At 41.1% G+C, this 20,113-nt stretch overlaps 2 protein-coding genes across 2 annotated transcripts; one reads left to right on the top strand and one right to left on the bottom strand.

The window, feature by feature from the left end:
* Positions 1 to 143: 143 nt before the first annotated feature.
* Positions 144 to 3,889, bottom strand: scpp1 (secretory calcium-binding phosphoprotein 1). Its single transcript, XM_076295812.1, has 13 exons — positions 3,633 to 3,889; positions 3,420 to 3,474; positions 3,213 to 3,260; positions 2,678 to 2,728; positions 2,378 to 2,434; positions 2,155 to 2,244; positions 1,940 to 1,996; positions 1,770 to 1,799; positions 1,627 to 1,671; positions 1,481 to 1,519; positions 1,239 to 1,271; positions 1,042 to 1,107; positions 144 to 910 (listed from the first exon to the last, which is right to left on the bottom strand). Exons 2-13 carry the CDS (start codon positions 3,471 to 3,473, stop codon positions 437 to 439), a joined length of 1,044 nt encoding a protein of 347 aa, XP_076151927.1. The 5' UTR covers position 3,474; positions 3,633 to 3,889; the 3' UTR covers positions 144 to 436.
* Positions 3,890 to 13,417: 9,528 nt separating this feature from the next.
* On the top strand, positions 13,418 to 19,892 carry sparcl1 (SPARC-like 1). The gene is made up of 9 exons (XM_076293163.1): positions 13,418 to 13,543; positions 15,351 to 16,421; positions 16,687 to 16,798; positions 17,140 to 17,261; positions 17,392 to 17,512; positions 18,198 to 18,334; positions 19,077 to 19,225; positions 19,479 to 19,627; positions 19,864 to 19,892. Exons 1-9 carry the CDS (start codon positions 13,418 to 13,420, stop codon positions 19,890 to 19,892), a joined length of 2,016 nt encoding a protein of 671 aa, XP_076149278.1.
* Positions 19,893 to 20,113: the final 221 nt, after the last annotated feature.

The following is a 20,113-nucleotide window of genomic DNA, read 5'->3' as shown; positions in this document are numbered from 1 at the left end:
AAAAAAAAAAGTTCACCACAGCACATTCAAGTCATAATAGTAGCTTTATTCCATTCTCTTCTCTAATTACTCTGTCAGCAGATGATTAACATGGCTCACAGTCACAAGATACTATATGGTATGTTTCTGCTATTAACAAAAATACTTAATTACAGCAAAGGCATACAAAAATGCAGTGCAAACGAATTTAATTTAATTTAATATATAGAGAGTAGCCTACCATTTCATATAAAACACATTCACTTGATATATGGCACATATCACAGAAATAACATTAACTCAATAAAACATCACAAAAATCAGTTCAGTGATCTATCAACACTCAGATAATAGTATTAACACATGGGCGGAGGAAAACAAATATAGGCCTATTTCTGTTTTTAAATTAAATAAAAGTGCAACACAGTACAAGGTGAATATGGCTACAGAGATTGTGTCATCTTCGCAGCATCAACTCCCCTGGTGTGTCGAAAGGCATGAAGAGGCCATCGAAGGGCTCAGGGTCACCAGCGTCGCCAATGTCTCTCATGTTAGACTCATCACTGTCACTGTCACTGTCGCAGTCTTGGTCACCTCCTGGGGAACACTCGGCAGATTTGCTCTCGTGGCTCTCGTGACTGACCGCAGCCTCACTGTCCTCGTTGCTCTCCGTGCTTTCAGCGCTGTTGTTCTCCATACTTTCTGTGCTGTTGTTCTCCATACTCTCAACACTGGCACTGTCCTCTGTGCTGTTTCCCAGATCAAGGCCCGTGCTAGCTTTGCTATCCTCGCTGCTTATGCTTTCAACGGAATGACTTGGTCCTGCAGTTGCTTCTAGGATTTCATTGGAGATGCTGTTGCTCTCCTCTGATTGGTGTGAGTCAGTAGGCCTATCCATAACAGTTGCTTTGACAGCATAAACCTTGAAAAACTGGAAGAAGAAGACATACACCATAAAGGTGAAAAAGTAGCCTACCCTGACATGCTGATGTTGATGTCATATTTGATAATATTGTGATACAGTTAAATCCAGTGTGTTATTGTGGCGTGTTTTCAACATACCCTTCGTAGGTTCTCTTTGCTTCCTCTACTGTCATCCCTGGTGACTCCAGTCTCAACTAAATTAAACTGCAAATAACCACAAGCAGACATGTTTTTAAATCACCACATCTCTGATACGTATTTTAATGACCAGGGCATAAGTTAAGTCCTAAATGGCCCTGATGACTCAATCTAATCTTTATTTTGAGATATTTTACCTTGTCTTCAAGGGAGCGACTCTCCTCTGATGTCTATAAAGAAATAATCAAAGATTGTCAAGGTGATGATTCAGTAGGCTAAGTTCAATGATTAGATTAAAAAAGGAATTGTAAGATAATTAAATAGACCTACAGTAATGCAGCCAAGGTAGTGGTAGATTTAGTCCCATTACAACGGGAGCTAAACTGTCAAGCTAATTGTTATAACTGTATGATCAACTGTATATTCAAATAAATCATACCGTGTCTTCCAGGGATTTACTTGGACTCTCATCTGATGTCTGAGTGGGAAGATAGAAATAATGATGAAAGATCTCTTTCCTCAATGCTAAACTAAAGTGTGTAATTATTAGTCAGTTTTATTGTCAGAACAAGAGATATGACTTACTAAGTTATTGGATTTAGATTCATCTGACTCGGAAGATTCTGAAGTCTGTGGAAAGATGTAAACAATTAGTTTTGATCATCGTTATGTCCTACCCATGTTGCTGTCCGATCAAGTAGACTATGTTAATAGTGAAAAGCACTCACTGTGTCCTCAGATGTGTTTTCTTGAGAACTCTGGGGAAGGGGGAAAGGCAGCAACTATGATTTAGTGTTCATTTATTCCATAATTATTTGGGATGCATAGTTGCAGTATAGTTGCAGCAGGCAGTTGTTAATATTTCTAAATCTCACTGATTTCTAGTTGGTCATCTTACCGACTGCTCTGAAGTCTCACTTTGACTGGATGAATCCGACACAGATGCACTCTGGGCCTGCGAAAGACATGACATCCATAGATCAGTACATACCTAAACACATGGCACATGGGGAAGAGATGAGGCAGCCATGTTTTAAGTGTTATGTCACAAGTAGGAGGTGGTATTAAAATAATAGCATGCAGTGTAAATGTTTCATGATAGAGTTGACTGACCTGCTGCTCTGAAGAGACGCTTACTTCTGATGATGATGATGATGATGATGATGATGATGATGACGACGACGACGACGACACAGAGGTACTCTGTTTAAGACATTAAATCAGACATTACTCCAGTGTGTGAATATAACTATTCAAATGTTCTCAAAGTTTTATTTCAGTTTTTTTTCTAGTATCAAATAAACTCCATTAATTGATTTCCATGTGTCCCTCTCACCTTCAGCTCGGATGTGTTGCTTTGTTCTGAGGACTCAGATTCAGACGAATTGTGTGCCTGGTGAAGATAAACCAGAGAGTGTCATACTAGACATGCAACAGTTATATGAGTTATCTCAGACATGTTTATTTAAAGCAGAATCAGAACTTGTACTGTGAGTGTTATATTGTGGTTTAAAATGCATTGTAAAATATCATAGCTCACATGAGAATGGTATGAATAATGGATAGCAGGGCATTTTTTTTTCACGTCACATGCGTTTTGTGTAAATGATTAGTAGAAATAGACTTTTAAACAAACCTTCAGCTCAGGCATGCCTGTTAGCTCCAGAGAGTCCAAAACGGATGAGATCTGTGAAATTAACATTAAAGAAGAGGTCAATAGCTGCACTATTGAGAATTAGTAAGACCAAGCTCCCTCTGCTGGACGACCACAGGTAGTGCAGGCTTTTGCTCTAGCTGTGCTCTAGCTGTGCACAAAATAATAATATATTGACCTTGGCTAAAAAGTGGTAAAACAGCATGTCCTTAGACAGAAGTCATATTGTCATTCCTTAATAATATAGAAGCATGATGATTTGATCAATGGTTCCCTAACCCTTTTAGACCGAGGATGTTTCTGATGTTTTGATGTTACAGCCACTTTACCTAATATTTCAGCTGTAGCCTACAGCACATTGACAATACCGAAGAGAGACATTTGAACAAGTCTCAAATCTATGTTTGTTAACACAGTACTGGAAGAAAGCAGGGCCAACAAAGTGTATGCTATATGTCAATTAATTATAGGAATAACATAAAGCTAATATTTCATTATAGTTGATAAGCACACTCACCCCTGATAATGGGTTCACTTTACTGTCCATAGTTGTGTTGTACATTATCTGTCAGGTGGAATAACAAAGAATGTATCAACTCAATTTTATATTCAGCTTTGACTGATTTCATTTCTCAACTTATAGTATAATATAATAGTAATATAGTATTATAGTAACTACCAATGCACTTATGTTTGTATGGACAGATACATGTAGGATACTCACAGGGTTGGCCATGGCTGCACCCACAAGACAAAGAATCACAACGGTAACCCTCATTCTGTTGAAACAGAACGCAAATTGAGGTATTGTGATAATCTATCTATCAACTTTTAAAACTTTTAAACTAACTAACAACTTTCAAATCCCATAAGCAAGAAATGAAATATTAATTATAAAAAACAAAGTGGATTTTGAAGTACTAAAAAGAAAACATACCTTTTTGTATTCAAATATGTTCCAATATCCAATTAAAAGTTGAGAAGTTTATGTCCTTGGGTCCTGAGAGCTTAGAGAGTGAAAGGCTGGATTAAGCGCTGTGGTAGAGTGGTGGCACTGAGGATGGCTATTTATCAGGACGCAAGTACGCAAAGGTGGACGCATCACTTCCTCTACTACACTAACTCACCTCCAGCATGTTCACTGTGCCGTCCCATGGAGGATGGCTTGAATGGCAGACATGCACATACACAGACACAGACATAGACACACACACACACACACACACACACACAGGAGGAGCTCTAATTTAGTATGCCAAACTATAGGGTGCGTGGGTTGTAAAGACTGACTGTAAGCACTGAAGGCACCCACGCCGGAACAGGAAGACCATAATAAGAGAGTGTTCACTTCCTGTGGTTTCTTTTATTTTTTTATACTACACTTCTCCCCATCCTCCTCTGGGAAATAGCAAAAAAAACATATATTAAATTATTATCAAGACTGAATGAAACCATCACAATTTAGAGCATGTTCAATCAAGCTTCAGTTAACATAACATTTAGACCTGTTACTGTCATTATATATTTATACCACATGAACATGGTGATTTTAATATATCATTATGATTATATTAATATTAATAGCAGTATTCTTTGCTACTTCCTGAAACACCATGTTTGGCTTCTCCACTGGAATGTGTCTGAATCTCCATTATGAGCATAATGACTTTCACTCTGCACACAAGCCCAGTAATTACACCTCGCAGGCATCACCCTGTGTCTACCAGAAAAGCCTCAGCTAACTGCCACTGTCTGTGATGTAGTGTCTGTAACTGTATGCATCTTCCCAGCGGCAGGGGAGGAGAAGGGTCAGACAGGCATTCTGCCTTAATCAGGCTGTTTTCCGTCGGACATGATGCAATTATGGGACACTTTCTTTCTCACTAGGTGTGTAGGAACATCACAAGCGTGCTGACAGTGTAAATGGCCTCTTGTTTACTCATGCTGTTTCTTTTTACCGTAATAAAGTGAAAAAGAAGTATGTCATGAATATAATTATGAAAATATTGCCATGGATCATGACTAACATACTGTAAATGTGTATTGTGTATAAGTGGACTTCCTGAACATATCCAAAAATACAAATCCAAATGCCTTGGACACATGCAACCCCATTCACCCCAGTCAACCTCTCATTTAGCTTTGTTTAGATTTCTCAATATAGAATGTAGGACTGGTTTCCCGGACACGGTTACTCCACAGACATGCGTCACTCAGGGCACTTTTGTGCCTTTTATGTAGCCTAGTATAGTGTGGTATGTTGCTTGTACAGTTTGTTTTACCATAACAGAGTCCTCAAAGTTCAGTTCAGGTTCCTTGACTGAATAAAAAACATAAACCGGTTACAGTAAAAAACAGTTACAGACACAGTCAAGCAGAGTGAGTCAAAAATCATCTCATTAAATGCCACAAACAAGCAGTGACATCAAAGGGGATTCCTTTTGCTTTCATAAATAAGGAATTCCTCATGAGTTGGGGCTCAATGACTGTAACATCTCCATTTGATGGATATTTTTCACACATTTCAGTATTATTTAGTTTAGTTATATGCGTGACATGACATTTTTTGTCATTTTATCCCAGTAATGCCTATGGTCAAGCAACTAAACCGAAATGTATTAATCTAAAATGCAGCAAGGGAATGAGCCTGGCAAGTGCACATAAGAAGAGTGGGGATAGGCATTGAGGCTTTGTAGTTAATTGTAGACAACACTTTGGTATACGAAGATGGGCACCTAAAGAAGCCATAAAGGAGTTGTCTGAAGCTGCTGAAAATGGAAGCCAAAAGCTTAAGGTGAGGGGCATACTTGGGGATCAGGATGTAGTCTGATCACTAAGATTTGTGAAAAGTTGCCGTCAGATGTATGTTAAGGTGCATTTGTTGGTGGCTCTGGTTGACATGTGTCTTAACCCATCGTGAGGTTGGAGGGGCTTGGAGGGGGGTGCCAGACATCACTGTCGTCTTCTGCCAGTGTCGTGGGCCTAATTTTTCAAAACACAGATGAAGGAAGGTGCCTACTTGAAAGCGAGTCAAAGTCTCACATAGGGTGCTTTGTTGTTGATGTTGTTTGTTGCTGCTCAGGTTCTTTGTTTGGGAAATCATATTTTTTTTTCCATTGTGGTCACAGCATAGTGTGTAGTATAGGCACTACGGACCAGACTTAATCCAGGTAATATTCTGGGTACCAAGGAGGCGAACATCTGGAGTCTGTTCTCCAGCCCCTGATACATAGAACATCAAAGCATGTTATGCAATTGTATTCAAATAATTAATCCCATTAAAAAAATACCTAACTTTTATTTAGAATAATCAGATGTTGTTGTAGCCTATTTATACTCTCTAAATATTTCAGATGAAAACCTATATATGCTGTATACTGTATGTTTACAAGCCTAGTCTGTTGGTTCTGTGTGAGAAAAAGAACACCACACCAGCAGGTGGTGGTAAAGCTTCCTGGTCCTGGCTTCTTAGCAAGAACAGGCTACAAGTAACCTAAACTAGATGTACCACAGAGCGGTACAAAATATGACCGCCGCCCAGTCCAGCAAATTTTTTTCCACAAAAATAAATCACGCTAAAAGGCAGATATGATTCTAACTGTCTCACTAAATTGCATTATCCACACTCAATTCTCACTGGTGTCTGCTAGACAACAAGTACCAAAACATGATTAGTTCATAGATTTCACATGTAATATTAATTTTATACAAAGCCACCCCCATCTTGCCTGTTCATAATTCTGAGAAAGTCTTGAATTGTGTGCATGTGTGCGTGTACATGTTTATGTTTATGTGTGTGTGTGTGTGTGTGTGTGTGTGTGTGTGTGTGTGTGTGTGTGTGTGTGTGTGCAGGGCCGTTTCAAGGAATTTGGGGGCCCCAAGCAAAATGGACATGGAGCCCCCCCCCCCACCGCACGCAAAGCCTACAGGAACCACAGCATAGCCATACAGTTTAAGTTCACCCACACTTTATATAAATAAAAAATGTTGACAGTGCAAATACTGCTGTTGCATATAGATACTGTGCATTAGTTTTGAACATTTTGAACATTTGCAAAAACACCACAGTACCATAAAATCCAATGTCAGCTTCTTCCTCATGAATGGAGGATGAAGTTGATCGTGTACGTGGGAAAATAATTGAAATGAAAATCTGAAATTACCTGTAGTACGTTTGACTATTTCACTGTTAGCATATTGGAAAAGGTCATTAACAGCTCAGCTCAGTGAGATAAATTCACTCTACCTTCATCAGTGGAGCTATCCTTAGGAAGAGCCTGAGGGCTGAGAAATTTAAGCAAAGCACCTTGAGGGAGAAAAAAAAGATATGTTAGCATTTCCATATTTTGATATTTAGAAGGGATGCAGCTGCTTTCACAACTACCAATGCTTACTGTAAAAACATCCCAAGCTAATGTTATACATTGACCTAGGCCTACTTCTATCTTAACATAGCATTTAAGCATTCTGCTGTTTGAGAATTAGACAGACGCACCTGGTGCTTTTAAGACAGTAAACAGCTGGCGTGCATGAATACTGCTAGACATGAATGTTCCAGTCTGCTTTGATGCACGGAATTTATCGTGTGGTTTTCCTAACCCCCATTTGGTAAATAGATTTACTGTCAAATAGTTAGTATAGCAGAGAAGCTCTGCCACTTTCATCAAAACCTATTACAAAGCTATAGCAATGTTATGTCATTAAATACGATAAACAGTGATTCTGGAACAGATCTGCGTCTTCCTTATCCGGTTAATAAACATATTACAGTATGTAACCATATTCCGTCCGTTCGGAAAAAAAAAGTTGCGCTAACTGTTCTAGTTTGTTACAAGCAGCATGGGCCGTCAGGCAGGTAGTTAACATAAACATTTTTTGCTAGGCTAGCCTTCCTGCTGCGACATTACACCATTTGTACAAGACAAGTAGAGCTATTTTATCCAGTGTAATTTATTACTTACCACTATCTTGTTTTTTCTTGTCATCCTCTTCCTTTCTCTTCTTTCTTTTCTGGCTTCCGGACGCATAACTCCGCTTCATTTTGACTGCCGGTTTTATATTTTCCCGGCAGCAGAGATCACGAACCTGGGTGGCTGGCTGCCGTCAGCAACGACTACTGAGAGGGGCCCCCTTGAGGGGGATCCCGGTATTGCCGGTAACAGTGTCGTTGCACTTTACTGCATTGACTATCAAAGGGGCGCTCACAGTTTGTCGTTGCATTTTATTCTTAACCAGTCGTTGTCTTGGGGCCCTTGGCCAGCTCGGGGCCCCAAGCAATTGCTTGGTTTGCTTGCCTTCTAGCGACGGGCCTGTGTGTGTGTGCGTGCTTGTGTGTGTGCCTGCGTATGTGCCTGTGTTTGTGCATGTGCATGCATGCGTACATATGTCTACTGTGTGAGTATGTGTCATACGTATGATTACTGTGAATGTATGTGTGTGCGTGTGTATCTGTTTATGCACATGTGTGCATATGGAATGGGTTAACATGACCCCTGGAGGCAAACATACGGAAAAAATTGGTCATCCTAGGCCCTACGGTTCTCAAGATATTCACAGAAAACTTGGCATGCATTCGGAGGATGTCATAATGATCCTACACTTTCAATTTCGTTGAGTTTTGACCATGTCAGCCAGAGATATTGTGATGAAAACACCTAATTTTTTGCTTTTTTAATTTTTAACTAGGTGGCGCTATACATGAAATAAGTGGTAATGGGATGGGTTGACATGGCCCCTTAAGACCAACATATAAAAAAAGGGGGTCCTCCTAGGTCCTACGGTTCTCGAGATATTCACAGAAAACTGTCTTCGGCCACCTACAGGCCAGTTGGTGTATAGTAACATAAATTAATTTATTGTGTAAATTAGGGAGCAAGGGGAAGTGCTATTTTCCCCTTAAAATCAACCCTCAAAATATAGCCAAGACCGATGCAGGCTTAAAACGAAGTGGGAGATGAAATTACCCAGGATACCGTGCGAGCTCAGCGAGCCGGCCAAATTTTTTTATATATTTTCGCAAATAAGCATATTAAAATTTCGAAATATGTTGGAATATGTTAGTTTGATGCACATCTGATGGACTGTTGAGTTTTGAACACTAATGTTAGAAAATATCTCACGAAGCTATCTGACGATGTTCATGATATCTGCTGAGTGCTTTGAGAGAGTCTGCCCATAAAATAACGTTATATATCTGATCTGGGTATTTAAATATCAATATTTAAGGTGTGTGTTCTGGCGTTCATATGAACACAAATATCTTCGTTGATCAACCAGACGTAGATAAACCAGCACAGCCCACACAACAATGACCGCTGGAACGGGTATGTTCCTGAATGAAAATAGTAGCAGGCTACTACCGGTAGACACGTCGGCACTGCGCGTGACGTACAGTAGGTGAGCACGTTCGCTACGCTAATTTGCATAGTGGTGTCCCAATTCATAGGGAAAGATCTTACCCTCCACTTCCCTTGTCGAGGGGGCTTTAATGTTGAGGGCACTCAAAACCAAGTGGAAGTTTTAAGGGGGGAGAAATGGGACGGGCCCTAAGAGACTGTCCCTGAACCTTCATTTGGAGATGACAAGTGGTGTGTGAAGTATAGGTAACATCAACACACAAACACCTCTTCATTTGTAGGTGAAGACCGATCATCTGCATTTGCTGCTGCCTGTGATGTGTGTGGCAGTATAATTTTAACATTAAAATAATATCATGGAATAAAAATATGGAGAATGTTAAACACAATCTATCCATATTCAGGCCAATATACTACATAATGTACTAGATATAAATATGTAATATTCATTCTCCATAGGCGGACCAGAAAACAGGACTAACAGCAGACAAATGCAAACTTGCCTAATGAGTATCAGCAGTGGCGCCACCAAGGGGTGGCCAGTGGTGGCCGCGGCCACCTCAACATAAACTCTGGCCACCCCTGTGGCCACCCCTGGCTATGTCAATTCACACCCATTATTATGACCGCCGCGCAGCGAAACTATATAGGTTTAGTCAGATTTTTTTTTTCTTTTTCGCATGCCCAATTTTCCGTCAAGGATACCCGGGACACTGAAAGACCGGGGTAAACGAAACTTGGTGGGCATGTAGCCCCACAAGGTTAGCATGGAACCATTGTTTTTCGTTTTGATCTGTAGCCCCCCCGCTGGACTGGACCCCCCCGAAAGGAGGGTAGGGCGGACACAGTTTTCTGTGAATATCTCGAGAAACATAGGGTTTAGAAGGACCACCTTTTTTTTGTATGTTGATCTTAATGGACCATGTGAACCCATTCCATAACCACTCATTTCATGTATAGTGCCACCTAGTTAAAAATGAAAAAGTAAAAATGAGTTGTTGTAATCACAATATCTCTGGCTGACATGGTCAAAACTGCATGAAATTGAACGTGTAGGATCATTATGACACCTTCTGAATGCATGTCAAGTTTCGTGGACTTTCATTCATAGGGGCCATACAATAAATTAATTTATGTGTACATTTAGTGACCGTACATCAACAGAGTTTTCTGTGAATATCTTAAGAACCGTAGGGCCTAGAATGATCAATTTTTTGCCTATGTTTGCCTCCAGGGGTCATGTTAACCCATTCCATATGCACACATGTGCATAAACAGATATTCACACACACACATATATTCACAGTAATCATACGTATGACACATTCACACACAGTAGACATATGTACGCATGCATACACATGCACACACACAGGCACACCCACAAGCACATGCATTTTACATGTGAAATCTATGAAAATCTATGATCTAATCATGTTTTGGTACTTGTTGTCTAGCAGATACCAGTGAGAATTGAGTGTGCATAATGCAATTCAGTGAGACGGTTAGAATCATATTGGCCTTTCACCTTTTGTTTTTCAGCCAGACCAGCTGCAAGATACCCTGCCTTTGCTGAATTACTGAAGTTAAGCAGGCTGGGTTAGTACTTGGATAAGAAACCTCCTTGGAAGAGTAGGTTCCTCCTGGAAGTGGTGTTGGTGGCTGGCCAGTAGGTGGCACTCTTCCCTGTGGCCAAAAGCCACCAAACAAATATCAATCCCAATGTCCTATTGCAGTGACAGGGACACTGTACTGCAGGAGATGTTTTCCTTTGCATGAATGTTAAATTGAGGTCCTGACTCACCATGGTTGTTAAAGATCCCATGGCACTTATCGCAAAGTGTAGGTGGTTCCCTGATTTGCTTTATTTATGTACACATACATAAAGACACACACACACATGCACACACCCACACACATACACACACACATAAAAACACACACACACAAAGACACGTAAGCACACACACACATGCACATACACACACACATACATGCACACACACGACATGCACAAACACGCACACAAACACATAAACACACATACACACACAAACACATGCACCTACACATACAAACACACCTACATACACAAACACACACACACACACAGACACAAAAAAACACACACAAAGCACATAAACACAAAAACAACCACACACTCTGCACACACTCAATTACAAACACACAAAAAAGGAACAAAGTAGGAAATGAACACAATTTGACAAGCAGGACTTATTTTTGTGGAAAAAATGTGCTGGACTGGGCGGCGGTCATATTTTGTACCGCTCTGCGGTACATCTAGTTCTCTGTTAAATTACTCACGGAGTACTTATCACACATAAATTACACAGATATCATGTGAAAGAGCAGAATCTGAGCTTTCCAAGTATATTAGCGGCTAGGTGTTGTGATAAACGGTTCGCGAAAAATACATGGCATTGGATTTACATGGCATTGGATTTAAGCGGATCCCGAGTAATCCGGTTTTGAAATTGCAGCAAAATTCTACATGTTATCCAACTTTGTGCTGAAATTCTAATATATTCTAATAGCACCCTAAATAATGAACTTGCCTTTCAAATCAAAGAATCAAAGTTGCTCATGGCATGCACAGATCAACAGTGCTTTTGAATAGATATTTCTACCAGCATGATTCAGGGCATGGATACAGCACAAAGTATTTTTACCTAATATAAAGGCTGACCCAAGATATATGCAAGCATGATCACATCATACTTTCCCAGATATGGGTAGGCTAGACTTGAAAACAATATAGCCTAGCATATGAAGAGCTCTTTTCTTAAATGCTATTAATCCATTGTTGTGGAACAAGTCATGTTAGTTATGTCTCATAACCATCTAATATATTTGAAAATAAAATATGAATAGGGAGCAACTGGGTTTCTGATATTTAAGTGTCTCTGCCATTTATATAGCTTGTTAGAATATTTCTCTTTTCCATTTAATGTTGGAAAAAAACAGAATAGTTCACATAAAAAAACATATTCCCACTTACTCCCTCTCCACTTTCTCAATCTACTTTCTTTTGAATTATTATTTGGAACAATTTGGCAATGGGTGAAGGTTGAAAGATATTATGAAGGACTAACTATTCCTTCTTAGTTTTGTAAGGGGTCCTTGAAATACCACATATTTTCATTCTTGTTTGGCAGAAGGCATGTTGTTATCATTGTTTATGTTGCATTGTACCCAAATATCCCCTTGTGTAATCACCTGCTCAAATATCCCCTTGTGTAATCACCTGCCCAGCATAACAACTTCAATGAGATTCAGCTATTTTCCTGTAGAATTATCTAGCATTATTACTGCTGACACGCCCTATAAACATGTACAATATGCATTTTGTTCATTTTGAATGCATTTTGTGTTACAACATTCAACAATCCTTGTGTGTGAAATAAGCACATTTTGCACATTGCGATGCAGATACTGCACTGAATCCCCCCACCCCACCCCAATCTCCACCCCAGTGTGTTGACTCCCTGGTTGTGGAGAAGCGCCTCTCCAATGTTTTCCAGCCGGGGAGGCATGCATAAAAGACTCTAAGTAGTGTCTGTGGTGCGGGGATCTTCAGTGCATTTCCACAGTGCTCAGTGTGAGGATCCCCACCCTCAGCCTCTCACACGGATCCAGCCTCCAGATTTCTGCGCTGCGCATACAACTGCAGGTAATCTCTCCTTAATGTGAAGACAAAAAGAATCTCTCTGGTGGGTGTTTTATTAGGGTAACTTGCTGCAAGGAAGCCTTTATTCAAGTGGTTTTCGTTAGGAGGATTGGTCATCTGTGTATTGCGGCCGACCAGACGAGAAATGTATGCCAGTGTTGATGATCCCCATGAGTGTCTTCGTTCTATTTTCATTGGGGCTATAAGTGGAAGGAAACAAGCTTTGTATGCATTTTGATCATATCAAACGATTATGACACATACAGTATTTTATACTTTTCTTTTTACAACTTCATTACATGTTTATGCTATAGCATATACATTATGTATATAGCATACATTTACTCAGTGCAAGATCATGAAATCAGATAAATAAATAAATAAAATCAAACAACCAATAATAAGAAAGTACATTTGCAAGGGTTTCTAGGCTACTAGTGCTTGACATATATTTTGGGAGGCACTATCAACGTTTGCTTGTTGGGTTCAAATAATGTCTGTATTGTTTCCGCCTGAGAGACAGAAAAGTTGTGTGTACTTAGCCCATTCTCTTTCCAGTCTAGTACCTACTGCTGTTTACTTAGCCCTGATGGACTCTGAATGTGACTTTTGAGAGGAGCACATCTCAAGGCCTATTGCCATGGCAACAGGGAGCTGATTTCTGTGGCTGGCTGTGTCATGGCTGACGAGATTGCCTGCATACAGATTGAGACACCTCAAGGAAAGAATGGGTGCCATGCTGTGCATATGCTGCTGCTGACCACCGGAGGAGGACTAAATGACCTGAGAAGACTTTCTCTTGATGTCAGAACTATACTTTTTTATCATGTGAATTAATTTAATTTATTTTCACAGTTGAAATGAAGACCCGTATGCTTCTCCTGTGCCTCATGGCTTCAGCATCTGTCATGTGTGTAAGTAATTTGGAGTAAGGCTACCTAAAAAGTGAGCTATAAGAACGTAAAAATAAAGTCCATAAGCCATAGACCACAATTAATGGGTTCCAAGTAATTCAGATGAAGTGACCCTGAGAGAAAAATGGTGGAACTATTTGATAGGTTCAGCAGGTGGCAATAGGCAGGTAACCCTGTCAATTTAGGAAATTTGAGTAAATGGGACCAAGAATATGCTGCAAATGTATCATTTTTTAGGATAAATATGTTTTTTTAGCGATTGACGTGTGCCATTTGCAGGAACCCCCTTTCAGCCAAATTGTGTTATATTAGGCACATAGCTTTTATGTGCCATTATACAGTAAATAAGCCTGTGAAGTTTTATGAAGATTGGCAAATATTGGCAGCTGAAATTGGATTTTTGGTGGCCATTTTGAAGAGTGAACCAGTTGGCAATTTGGGACATGTTTTCATATAAACAAGTATAAGTGTACCAAATTTCAAATTTTTATGTTAAGCCGTTCTTGATATATTGACATGTAGCAGCTGTAGTGTCCCCTATGGGTGGAAATACGTGAAATTCGATGTGCATCCAAAGAAATATATGGTGAATGTATTTTAGCAATAGAGTCATTACGTGGCCCTGAAATGTGATTGACGTGAAACTTTGAAAGAAGGCAACATATCCAAAATCTGCAAAGGGAATTGTGTCCATTTTTTGATGAATGACATCAGGCTAGGTTATTTTACTTTAACTTTTCGTTTTTGACGAAATAAAGGCTAAAGACACTTTTTAGTCCAAATGATGTCTATTACCAGACAGAAAATACTTGAGACATTAGGATGATGAAAGAACTTCAACTGTAGGCCAAGCTGCTTTGGAGATACCTGCAAGAATGTAAACTTCATTATTACAGCGCCACCTTGAGGCCTGTGTATGTCATTTCATGTGCCTGAGTTAGAGGTGAAGTTCTGAACCCCTCTGCCAACTTTGGTGTATTTTGGCCTGCCCAGGTTTGGTGTTTTTGCTGCCCAGTCACTTTTAGCCCTTTCTAAAAAATCAATGAGAACAAAAACAATGGGCTTCCAGCAGTTTCACTGCTTGGACATTTAATACATGTTTTGTCTATCCCTCAAGGTCAGAAGCAAACCTCATGCAAAACATCATGGCATTTCCAAACATTCCCAGTCACCTCAGGAGAAGGTAATGTTACCTACTTCACTCATTTGGATAATGTGCAGCATTTAAACAGTGCCTTATTGCAACGACAACTTTTCTGCACTGTCATCCTTTGGTTTGTATCTTAAAGGCTGTTATGGTTACACTAAGATCTCATATTGCACTCTACCTTGATTGTTATCTCTCATTGGAAGTCACTTTGGACAAAACCGTCAGCTAAATCAATAAATGTAACACACCTGACAACCTAACACACCTAACTGCACTTAAACATGTACTTAACATGCACTTTCCTCTCCTCCCTCCTCTACCTACTTCTTCTTCTACCACTTTCTCCTTCTACTACACTTATTAGTACTTTTAACTTCCTTTAGTAATAGTATGAATTGATTTAGTATTAATTCCTAACTAAGGTCTCCTTTACATTGTAGCTCAAATATTACTCCTCATTTGTGTAAATTTGGATAAAAGTGTCTGCTAAATGATTTAATATAAATGTAAATGTAATGTAAAATTTGTCTCTACTGCTTTTCTCCAGGATTCGGATCCTGAGGAACCGAACGAGGGGAATGGTTCCATTCTACCCACTTTCCTCCCATTTGAAGCCAGCAGCCAGGGGCAAGAGGATGAGGAGGTGACCATTGAGGGAGGACAGGCCAGCGAGGCGGTGGGCTTTGGGGAGGAGGACAACAAGGAGAGCGGCACCCCCGTTCTCCTGAGTGAGGAGGCACTGGCCCACCTCCTCCAGGGCTCTGAGGAGGAGCAGGAGGAGGAACAGGCAGCTGAAGTGGATGAGGTGGCAGTAAAGGAGAGCGAGGAGGGAGAAAGTGATAACGGAGAAGAGGTGAAGAAGAACGTAGAGAAGGAGGAGGAGGATGGGGAGAAGGAAGGTGAGGAAGAGGCTGAGGGCCAGGGGGTGGAGGTGGAGAAAAGGGTAGAAGAGGCGGAGGAGGAGAGCAACAGCAGCACTGAGTATGAGATCCCCATGGATTTAGATTATGCCAGTGACAGTGATGGGTCAGAACCTCGGGACACCAAGCTGGAGGAGGCTAAACCCTCGTCCAGCGACGCTGAGGATCAGCCTGAGAAGGAACACATGCAGGAGGGGAAAGTGGAGGACCATGAGCAGGATGGCGAGGAGATCCCCGCTGTCATGGCCGACTATGATCCCGAGACCACAGGAGAGGACGCCGAGATGCCCCCCAAAAAAGAGCTGGAGGAGGAGCTCAAAGATAAATCACAGGAGAAGGACACGTCCCTGGACAAGGAGAAAAACAGCAACGACAACAAACAAGGGGATGGTGAAGACGGGGACGATGCCCTTCAGGAGGTCAAGAACAGCGTGGAATTCAGGTCTGCACGCCTGCCAGGGGACGAGGGGGACAAGCAGGAGAAGCTCACCAACGAGAGCGGCAGTCACACCAAGGGCAAAGGTCGCAAGCAGAAGAAGAACCAGCGAAGGAAGGGGAAGGGGCAGATGCAGGGTGACCAGCCCATCCCGGCCGAGCCCAGCAACCCAGGGCACAGGCAGATGCTTGGGCAGGAGAAGACCCCTGACACTGATGACAATGCTGTCCAGAGGCCTAAGAGAAGGAAGTCTGGGAAATGGGTAATTGTGGGGATGACTCCTCTTCTCTGATTGTTTCTTTAATGAATTGTCATGCTTTCCCCTCATGCTGACTCCATTGCTGTCCATCCCTACGTTAAAAAAATGCTGTATCACTCTATAGTCCAGAGTTTCATTACTGGGGATTTCTGCGCTTGAAACACAATAATATTTAACTTTAAAATCAGGGTTCTGACCATGAAACAATTTGAACAAAAATGTGGCCTTGTAGGCCTGCGTGGTTTAACTCCTCTCTCCCTCTCGACAGGCCCCTATGGTGGGCATGAACCCCGTCCAGATCAGGGCCACGGTGGAGCTGTACCCGAGCCTGAGGCCACCCCCTACCCTGCCCGGCCAGGGCGCAGAAAGCAGTAAGTGTTGTTTCAGCGCTTGTGACTGCACGCAGCCGCGCTCTCATCAGGAATCTGCTGATGCGGGTCTTTTCTTTGGCGCTCCCACACAGAATGTGGTCACTGGCCCTGTTTTAGCCATGGCAATGGGCTTAAGGAATCAATGGCAGAGCTCACATCTGATTTAGCCTCTGTACAAACTCACCAAGCCCAAGGAATTTAACTCACCTCAGAAACAACCCTCTCTATCTCTCTCTCTTTGTCAGAATCACACATAGGAAAACAATGCATACATTTAATTGTGATGGCTTATTTTGTGGTAAATTAGGTAGTAATGTCAGGTAACAAGAATGATCTTTTTTCGTCTGTAGATCCCTGTGAAAATGTCAGATGCAAGCGTGGAAAAGTCTGCAAAGTCAATGAAGATGAGAAGCCTGTTTGTGTTTGTCAAGAGGCAGCGGACTGCCCTACCAGTGTTACTGAATTTGATCATGTAAGTTGAATACAGGACATTTCAGCCAAGTTCAATTCACAGCTGACCCCTTCTACACTACAGTAAACATGCATTTTGTTGTTTGTCATGTAATGGAAAATGTAAACTTTAAAAATATAATTTTTATTAGGTTTGTGGGACAGACAACAAGACCTATGACACATCTTGCCAGCTGTTTGCCACAAAGTGTAATCTTGAAGGCACAAAGAAAGGACACAGACTTCACCTAGACTACACTGGAGCTTGCAAATGTACGTCATGCAAAAGTCTTTCATTGTTGTTCATGTCAGAAAATCAGGGAGTCAGGGAGACTAATCTCAGCAGGTCTGGTATATTTTACACACAGTACCTCATTGATTGATGAGTTGGTACTTGTACCATCAAAGCTATGAATAGTATATGTACATATACTGTGTGTGTATATATATATATATATATATATATATGTAATATTTATGTAATATAAGAGTAGAGTGTATGTATATATATATATATATATATATATATATATATATATACATGCACTATATATATACATATATGTATATATATTATTCATAGCCTTGATGGTACAAGTACTCATCATGTCTCAACATGTGTGTGTGTGTGTTTATAAAAAAAGTATGTGAAGAAAAAATCCATATTAAAGTGTTCTGTGTTGAGTTGTGGGATGGGTGAAATTTTGATCAAATTCAAACATTGGATTTACAGTAAATGGTTGTTTGTGCTAGCACTTCAATTGGTTTCAAACCAAACACTTAACATGTGCATACCCCAGCGAATGTAACATCTCTGTGTGTGTGTGTGTGTGTGTGTGTGTGTGTGTGTGTGTGTGTGTGTGTGGGTGTGTGTGTGTGTGTGTGTGTGTGTGTGTGTGTGTGTGTGTGTGTGTGTGTGTGTGTGTGTGTGTGTGTGTGTGTGTGGCTTCTCCCCCAGTCATCCCTCCCTGCCTGAGCACAGAGCTGGCCCAGTTTCCCCTCCGCATGCGTGACTGGCTGAAGAACGTCCTGCTGCAGCTCTACGAGCATGACACCATGGCGCCCGGCTTTCTGACCCCTAAGCAACGGGCCAGGGTACGAACACGCAGCTGCAAATGATCGCGCAGGCTAGAGAGTCCCCAGAGTGGCACTAACCAGTGATGAAACTAAACTAAATGACTACATGTAAATGTAAATGTAAATGAAAATTGTCAAGGTTTTTTTCTCCATCAAGGTTTTGGTAGATGTATGTGCATGGTAGACAGGGGTGAAAGGGTTGAACCCCCCACTTCATTGCACTCTGTAACGGTTTCATTCATTGCAACGATATAGTTATTGTGGGGTTGCATTGGCCGGTTTTGGGTTACAACACCCCCCCACCCCCATCCCCATATTGCCTGCCTATGATGGTAGATATAATTAAAATCTTCCCGTTCTACAATGGCTCTATTTCTGGTTGATGATTACTACTAGTCGCTTTGGATGAAAGCGTCAGCTAAATGGGAAGGCACAATGAACAAGGGGTACAAGGAGTAAAATGACCATTGCTGGTTCAGAGGTTGTTGACAGGGGCTCTTCATTGTCAGTGACAGAATGCTGGATCAAGAGAAAAGAGCTGACTCATATTACTGTGCATTGATAGTACGTGTTTAAGGTAAAAATATACTAATAAAATCACAGTGACACACAGATTATAATTTGTCTTGGTAAAGTATAACTTTAGGTTGAAGGTAACTTGAAGGTTTTCCTACAGTAGAGTCTCAGTTGAACACAACAGTACCCTTGGGCTTTTTTTTTTAAATGTAGTTGATGTGATGTTCCATCTGCTCCCCTACAGGTGCAGAAGATCTATGAGAGTGAGAGGCGGCTGCATGCAGGAGACCATCCCATCGAGCTCCTAGCCCAGGACTTTGAGAAGAACTACCACATGTACATCTACCCTGTGCACTGGCAGTTTGCTCAGATGGACCAGCACCCCACAGACAGGTACAACACATCCGTAATATCAGGACAGTCCTTACGGAGTCATAATGCATGAGATCAAACTGAAGCATGCCTGAAAAATCATAAACGAAACGCTGCCACAAGAGACAAGTAAAATAAGTAGTGTTTCTTTACACCATATGAGCTTGTTGTATACTACTATAGAAGCAGAAAACGTACCACTGTGCCACCATAGGACTTGATGAGTGTGCGCCACTCCAACTGCTCCCCCTGGTGTTTGCCTTGTGTACTGCAGGTATCTGTCTCACTCAGAGCTGGCTCCTCTCCGAGTGCCTCTGGTGCCCATGGAACACTGCACCTCACACTTCTTCCAGGAGTGTGACGCAGATAAAGACAAGCAGGTGTCCTTCAAGGAGTGGGGACACTGCTTCGGCATCAAGGATGGTAAGAGCTGTGGCATTTTCACAGGGACACATACACCTTATCTATCAGAGCTTATATGAATGTGCAATGCATCCAGACACTCACTGTTTTTCCTTCAACAGGAAGTCATTCAAAACATTATGACATTATATATATATATACATATATATATGTACACACACACAATGTAATACAATGTTTTTAATTTGTTCCTTGTATTTTGATGCCATACCTAACTGTGTGTTTGTGCCTTACAGAGGACATGGACACTCACCTACTGTTCTAGTTACCTCTATACCTCATGCATGGAGAGACAGGAGGACTTCTCCGACTGGTGCTGAGCAGACAGAAATGAAGCTTCTCAGACTGTGAACTGTAAAGGGGGACATTGCAAATTCAAGAAGGAACATGTGCTAAGTTCTTCTTGCCACTGTTTTCCACTTAGATGGATTGAATGAGAAATGTGGGTTTTTTACACTTCAGATATAATCCAATGTGGGGAAATGT

This window comes from Alosa pseudoharengus, unplaced genomic scaffold (genome assembly GCF_046254945.1).
Source record: "Alosa pseudoharengus isolate Yale_2024_CS ecotype anadromous, Long Island Sound unplaced genomic scaffold, YU_APseudo_1.1 YU_APseudo_1.1_scf_2, whole genome shotgun sequence".
Classification (NCBI taxonomy): Eukaryota; Metazoa; Chordata; class Actinopteri; order Clupeiformes; family Clupeidae; genus Alosa; species Alosa pseudoharengus.
Note: the sequence above shows the minus strand (reverse complement) of the source record. Positions and strands in the feature narration are given on the sequence as shown.